The following is an 8515-nucleotide window of genomic DNA, read 5'->3' on the forward strand; positions in this document are numbered from 1 at the left end:
TAGATATACTATAAAGATTTAGTGAAAAAACGTATAAAATGCATTTAGGAGGTTTTAGGGATTACACAAATGAAATTTGAGATGACAAAAAAGTATTTTTAACTTTAACATGAAAATTACTTTGCACATGGACTATTCAAAACAAATACTCAATATATTCATAGACAAATTTTTATTTTATTTTATTAAAAGTACTTCACTAAGAAATATGATTTTTCGTATGTGAAAGACTTGTAATATTAACTGAAAGACTGCCAAATTTCATGAAGATATACCAAATATATAGAGTTATAAGTATTAAATTTATGTCAATTTTAGATGAGTACAGAAGGTCACGTGACACGGTCAAATTGACCGACCCCGTGTCGAAAGAGTTAAGTGAAAGATGATACACAGTACATGACACTAAGGGCTCAAAAAAATGTCAAGATAAAGCATGTAATACCAAATTAATATCCCAGTTAGATAATTGAAATGGCCTTTCAGGTTGAAAGACATGAAAGGATTTGAGAGGGTCTGATGGCACTGTGGACTCAAATAATTTATGATGTTTAGAATTACTGAAAAGTAGTTGATAAAGCTGCATTATACAAGGTGACAGTAGGCAGAGCTAGACCTTTGTAAAAAAATGTGGCACATTTGGGTGAAGTGTGTTCAATTACTTGTGAGACAACACTGGCAATAAGTGTGCCATTTCCATCAATAAATGGCCTTTGTGGGTCTACGGAGAGATTGAGGCAAATACAAGACAACTTTAGAAGTTAAACCATGATGCCATGCAAAGGACCACATAACTTCCATGCATGAAGTTTGAACTTCAGAATGTCTGGATGTAGAATGTCAGATCGACATTGCCTCAACAGAGATGGCCAAAGAGGAAGTGGCAGAGGTGAGTACTCTTGGAGATACTCAAGAAGAGGAAACAATTTGGGGCTACCAAAGGCACTCAAGGAGTGGACTGAACCATAGCCAGAACTCTGGGTAACAGAGTAATTAGGGGGAAGGCATAGAGGTGCAATCCCATCTAGTCTTGACTGAATGTATCTATCTCCAAAGCCCAAGGATGAGGTTCCAAAGTGCCTGTAGTTGAGAATTCCAAAGAGTGGAGAACGCATCTATCATCGAAGTCCCAAACTGAGAGCAAATCCACCAGAAAACCTTGCAATGTAACATCCACTCAGTCAGGAGAATTTGACTGGGCCAAAACAGATGATCTGCTATTAAATTCATCACCCCCAGAACATGGAAAGCTAAGATGCTGATAATGATGGGTGTGAGCCCAGTAGAGAATATCCAAAGTTCTAAAACAAAGGTTCTGAGAATGCAAGACCCCTTGATGGAAAATGTAAGATATCATCATGGAAATGCCAGAATTAATCATGATGATTTCTTTCTTCAATACAGCTAGACCTTGAGCCATTGCCTGTTGGATAGCAAGAAGTTCTAAAATACTGATGTGGAAGGAAGCTTCGTCATTTGTACACAGACCCTGGAATTCCTGACCATTGATATATGCACCCCATCCCTGAAATGAGGCATCTGTGAAAAGATGAATCTCAGGACGAGGGGGTGGTTTAGGAACATCTATTGTAGTGTTGTTCCAAACCAACCACCACTCAAAATCTAAGATGTTGCTCCTGAATAAAGTGACCAGATGATCCAAAGGATCACAGTTCATGATTCGTTGGTATCACTGTAACCAATGAAGGAATCACATGTGTGCTTGTCTCAAGAGAATTAATTTTGTTGGAGTTTTCACATCCCAAAAAGACAGAGAACCATCCACTCAGTAGGAGAAATAGATGCAAGTAAGAGCCTGACTGCCCCTTCCATAACAGGGAGTCAGCTGAGCCCAACTTAAATACGTGTTGAAGAAGATACCCAAATGGACAGTTTATTGAGTTGGCATGAGAATGGATTTCTTGGCTCTGATAAGAAAGCCAGCCTTGGTGGCTTCTGAAAGGATAATTTGGGTGTGCTATTCCACCAACTGACAAGATGATACCAGAAGTAACCAGTCATCCATATAATAGAGTGTGTGCATGGGCCCAAAGAATGAAGGTGACGAGAAAAAGCTGATACGACTCTGCAGAAGACATATGGTGCAGATGCTAGGCCAAAGGGCAGAGCCCTGAATTGTAGAACCTGACCCTTGTGCACGAAACATAGATAGCAGCATGATGACTCTGCTATGGAAATGTGGAGATAAGCATCAGTAACATCAAAATTGGTCATCCACAGACCTGACAAAAAATGCCAACATAGGTTGAGAAAGGACTCCATTGTGAAACTGGAAGGATCTAAGAATTGGTTGAGATAGGAAAGATCAATGATCAGATGCCAATCTCCCATCTTCTCAGGCAAACAAATAAATGGGAATAAAATACCAGAAGAATGGGATCAACTCTCTCTTCTGCCCCCTTGACCTCTGATAGTCCTGGAATAAAGGTCCACACTCCGCAAATGTGTTCCGGGTGGAAATACCACAAATTTGGAGGATAATGAAGGTGAAGATGTGAACTGAATGACCAACCCCAATACCAGAACCTGGAGTACCCATGAATCTGTGTTGAAGAAATTCTAGTTGTCCAGAAAATGTTGTAACCACACTCCCACAGACCACACTAGCATAGGGTAGTCACCGATGTCATTGCCGATGGTCTGCTTGAGTTTAGAAGCCTCTTGGATAAGGATGAGATCTATTCAGGGTACCATTAGATCGAGAATCCAAATCCGATGGTCGGGACACACAATGGGCACTTGCGCCATGGAGGGAAGATAAATATCTAACAACTGTAGGGAGGGTCAGATGAATCCGAGAAAATTATGATCTGTTCCAAAAGTGGATCAAGTCTTCGGGAATCTAAAGATACATCCTTCTGGCAGTGATAAACCATACCATGCTGTTCCAACCAACTATGGGGACAATGCATAGCTATCCCTTCACATAACTGAGCAGTAAACCTCCCTGCATGAACAGCAACATCAGATGAAGGATGAAAAACTAAGTATTTGCCCTCAGACTTTTCTACCATCAAGGAAGGAGTAGACTCTAAAGCAACTGGGAAAAACTTCAGAACCTCACAAACCAGGAGGCACCTTGTGAGTCATCAAAGCATCCTCAGAACCCTCTGGACCTAATATACATCTCCATCTCACAATGAATCAGATCACGGACAGCCTCAACTGAAAGTGACCAAGAGTTGAAAAATGTCTTAATTTTCATTTCTGTATTGCCCGTAGATGAATGAACAGTACACAATGAATTTTCTGGTTATATTTGTGTGTCAATAAACTATGTAGAATTACAAAAAAAAAAAGGATTTTTAACTTTAAGCTTCAAGAAACAGTATAAGCTAAACTATGATTTTATTGGATAAACTCACACACCAGTACTTCCTTCAGAATCTTGACACATGACCATGCACCTCACGTTTAAAAATAAACATGTCTTTCAGCTAAAAAGAGGAGTATCATAGCTTCCATGCAATGTCAACACTTGCCAATTACTCATAATTTAATTTTTCTACCTCTAAGTTCTGATGTAGTAGTCTGATAAAGGCAAATTTGAAATGAAAACACTACATTTTTATATATATAGTTCCCAGATAATTATGAGATGCGAGAATTTTTTTGCAGTTTCTGGAAATGTTTTTCTTCTTGCTATTACTGGAATTGTGTTCAACTATTTTCTTTTGAAAGCTATAAAAATATTTCTCTACAACAAAAATCCATGTAAGGATGCTTAGAATTGATATGTACATCGGCCTATACAGTTATATGATGACATCTGATCATACATCATTACTGATTGTACAGTATTTGTGTTTTTTTTTATTGGGTTATGCAACTGCTTCAGTGGGCAAAATAACATACCAATGATAAATAAATAAATAAAAATAAAACAAGTTAAAATAAATCTGTATATAAAATCTAACCTTTGGATTGAATATAAATAAAGAAATCTCAGTTTTTATGTTTCATGTTAAGTCTTTTCCATTGTATAAAATAATGTGCGTATGTTCGACATTTTTATATCAGAACAACAGAAAATGGCCTTGGAAATAGATTTAAGGTCATTAAAACACAAAACCAATTGACAACATTTTATTAACAGTTCCACTTTATTTTAACTAAATTTTTTTACAATAATAATTCATATTAATTATGCTTTTAATTGTGTTATCAGATGTAGGAGAAACTACAAGTTTTACTTTAACATTTCAATCTTAGTCCAAACAAAGTACACAAAAAATATATACTTTCTTGGCACACATTTTGAGGCCACCCTATTCATACAAAACACTTCAGCTAAATTAAACTTAACCACATTAATCAATGTAACAAGAAATAAGCTGTAATGAACCTGTAAAATCATCAACTCTACCTTACCTATGAGCATACTGGACTCCAAGGTCATCACCATAAGTAGAGTACAGCAGGTCAGATTCTTCTTTACTTAGATTAGCAAATGTTGAGTCATACTGAGGAGCATATGAGCTATAGTTTCCATAGTTCAAATAAGAGACTGAAAAGAAGAAAAAGACATTCAGACAATTCAGACTACCAACACACAGATTGCAGTTCAACACTGCATGAAGCCTTGTTTTGTTCTTTCATTTGCTCCAGAGTTACAGTTGAGGAATGGAATTAATGTGACATATCTTTTTTTTGGAGATGCACAGAAAATTTAATTCTTTGAAATCACTTATCCATAGAAGAGTATAAAAGAATTCATTACCATTACTTATCCTTCAGAATACCTATGTAACTATATGTTATTGGAAGTTAATAAAGGACAATTATAAGAAAACATATGCTTACAGAAAATTAGTCATTTGTGTAATACAAATATAGTACCAGATTTGTTATTGAACAGTGAACTGTAAAATTTTAGGGGGTCAGATCTCTGTTCAAACCTTATCATTAATAAAACGAAAATTAAATTAAATTAGCTAACAGCTTTAAATTGGATTCTTTACTAACATACCAAAAAGGTAGAGATCAAATTTAGAAGCCAGTATTTGAATTAATAAGATCAATGAGTTTTAAAATACAATATAAATGTTTGATATCAAGTATTGTGGATTAGTTACCTTTAGTGCAGGCACTTAACAGCTTTTGGGAATATCAAAATAACCAATTGGTCCAAAATATTCAAAGAATCGGTCTTTAAATTAATAAGAATTTAACAATAAAATAATAAAAAAACACATTTTTAGGAAAATAGTTATATTTACATAAATATCTATAACAATTTTCTTAAAAGTTTCTAGAGAAGTGTAAATTTTTCAATGTAAATTTGAGTCTTTTCTTTTTTCTTAATATTACAGTTCATTTCATAGAATTTATAAGTCTAAAAGTAGATCCTGTAATCTTAAAATATTTGAAGAAAGATCTAATCATAAGTACTATTCATATACAAATTTTCATATACAACCATAAATTTGATTGATTGCTTTACAAATTTTGTATATAGAAACTGAAATACTTAACTCTTTCGACATAGGTGCCTGCAATTTGCAGGGGGCCATATGGTAATTTCACTTGTGAAACAATATATACTATAACTCTAAGCTTTCTTAACATATCCTCACAAAAACTGGTAAGGTTTTGTTAAAGATTATAAGTATCTTGCACACAAAGAATTACTTATTTCAATTAAGTCTTTCTATTAAAAATATGTTATTTATATATTGCAGTTACTTGTACTTAATAGTTTGAGTGCAGGGTGATTTTCATTTAAAGTATAAAAATACTTTTCTTCATCCTATTACTTGTTTTACTCTTTTCATTGAAATAATTTTCAAACTTACGTGCAACTAGGACAAGTTAACGTACTTAATTGTCTAGACATACATACACAGGACTGGTATTATAAGAGTCAAGAGAGGAAGTGTGAAAGTTCATATTTTTGATGGTTTATGGGTCACATGACAACACAAAGCTGAAGTTAACTCTTTCAGCATGGGCTCAGTCCCTGGGACCAACATCGTAACCATTTGGTGCTTATAGTTTTCATGCTATAACTTTTAAATTAGCAAGCATATGTTAACAAAATTTAGCAGATTATCAATAAACATTACAATGGTTTCATATGCAACATATCTAATTTTTTTTTATTAAGTCTTAAGGTTTGTAAAGCAATGTTTTTCTCATGCCTTTTTTCACTTTTTCCATGTTGTCTATCTAACATGCAAAGTAATTTTCATTTTAAGATTAAAAATACTTTTATGCATCAGAAAATTTTTAAATTTCACATAAATCTTCATAATGTCCAGATAGTTACCAATGTTTCTTAAGAAAAAACTTTATATTTTATCTATTATTTTCATTAACAAATCTCTGTATGGGTTCGGTAGATTTGACCGATCTTGTAACCACCATAAAAAATTAGGAAATAGATATAAATTATGCCTCTTTTGTTCTAGAATGACAACAAATTATAACACAAAAACATAAATGTTTAGACTAAACAGCTTAAATCTCATAACATTATACATTTATATATATTTATCATTTTTATTACATTGACCTTTCAGCCATGCTTGGCTAATAATACAGAAGTTACAATAATGTGGCATACATGATCTCATGTTAACATATCCATTAATATAAAATTGACCTTTAGTCTTTAAAAAGTGACCTGTTTTGGCTGTGTTTTAGTAGACTAGTATTTTGTAAAATACAATCACATTTCCATTGTTATGCACTATATATGTATATAGATTATTGTTATTTAGAACTAAGTTCTTAAACTTATTTTTCTTAAACATAGAACAGTAAATAAAGAAGAAAAGCAAACAATTATCTCTTATAGTTACAACCTTTGTACTTGGTTGCTGCTTAAAGTAGGTTGCTAAGCCTTTTAAAATTTCACATGTGGAGAATATGAAAAAATATTTTTTAGGTTTTATATATACAGTTGAATAACCAAAGAATCTTAAATTATTATATTGATATCATAGAATTCTACTATAATATATCAAGCTTAGTAACTAAGCTGTATTTGGGTCTAAAAAAATATGAAATTTCGAGCAGACTAAAGACACAACCTACCTCCTCGAAATCTTGGTTTGAAAGAACAAGATGGCGTCTTAACACATTAAAATCGATGAGAAAGCCACTAGGGGAACATTCTGAGCTTTCAATTAGTTATTCACGTCATATATTGAAGTAAGTGTATATAAAATGGAAAGAGGTGAGTGGAGCCACTGTGATTTATTCAGTACATGAGTGATATCTCAGCAAATAAAAAAGATACGCGGTTCTTATTTTATATTCTAGCTTGTCAACATCAGTAATTTGAGTTCCTAATTCATACAAAACCATTGAATTAGTATTTTGACAAACATCTAATTTAAACCAGTGCTGCATTCAACATACCACATGATACACAAAAATCAATGTTTAGCTGTATTTTTATTATTTGCTTTTAAATTAAGAAATTGAGTAAGGTATAATACTAAAATTGGAATTATATTTACAGTTTGATACCAAACTTATTGACATAAATTAATGAAACAGTAGTTCAATAAAATTTTGAATGCGAGTCAACAAATGTGATAACATGGCCTTTGACCAATGACCCATCTAGAGAGTGTTAAAGTATTTTTTTAAAGGTTTCTTTTGAAATAAGGGAAATAAAACTTGGATAACACAAACCATCTAATCATAACATACATTATAATGTTGATTTCATTTACATACACTGAGAGTAAGGTTGTTTGGTTAAATTTTGAATGTAGCCCCATGACTTCTGCTGAAAAGTGTTTAAAGGGGTAGGTGTCACAAAAGGGATAATAATATTAATTTAGATATTTTTGATAAAAGATTTTTTTTTTTTTTCAAATTTACAGCCTATCCTCTCCTAACAGTAATGTATCATATTCTATTATAAGCATTATAAGTTGACAAATACTTAGATTCTGTAGAATTTGTAACAAGTTACAATATTTGATTGCTAATATTGAAATTTTGACACAAAAATTAACATATAATGTATTTGAAAACCGAACATTAAATATTTTCATTAAAATATTTTGTAACAAATATAAAATTATACTACATAAGTATAAAGAAATAAGAATTAAATATATTATGCTTAAGATTTCTGATAATCTTTAAATTTCTTTAATAAGGTCATTCAAACAAAAAACATCTTGGTTCTCTTATAAAAGGTAGAAGACCACTTGAAAATTTGTAGTTACAGCAGATTTTACGAGTTGAGGATGTGTGTGTTATACTAGTTCAGATAATTTGATAGGGATATTATTCTAGTGTAATTTGTCTGTTGTACTACTAATATTATCTTATTAATTTGGGCTGCTGTAACTACCACAATGGTGGCTGGGATGCCAACTTCAGGAGGTTTTTTTCTTACTAACTAACCTCAATGATAGGACCATTTATTTTTCTCTGACCTTCCCACAAATGTGTGCAGGCAGTGAAGAGTAAATATAGATGTGAGACATTGTAGGCTGTAGCCAGTGAAGAGTGATATAGATGTGAGATG

General features: G+C 32.8%; 1 protein-coding gene across 1 annotated transcript in view; it reads right to left on the reverse strand.

Moving 5' to 3' along the window:
• The window catches only part of LOC106466514 (bromodomain-containing protein 7-like), a 120278-nt gene that overhangs the window by 47367 nt on the left and 64396 nt on the right, over positions 1-8515 (reverse strand). The window contains exon 10 of the mRNA XM_013926805.2: positions 4393-4528. Within this exon, the coding sequence (XP_013782259.1) occupies positions 4393-4528 (136 nt within the window). The remainder of the gene's footprint in view (positions 1-4392; positions 4529-8515) is intronic.

Source organism: Limulus polyphemus, unplaced genomic scaffold (assembly GCF_000517525.1).
Source record: "Limulus polyphemus unplaced genomic scaffold, Limulus_polyphemus-2.1.2 Scaffold2284, whole genome shotgun sequence".
Taxonomy (NCBI): Eukaryota; Metazoa; Arthropoda; class Merostomata; order Xiphosura; family Limulidae; genus Limulus; species Limulus polyphemus.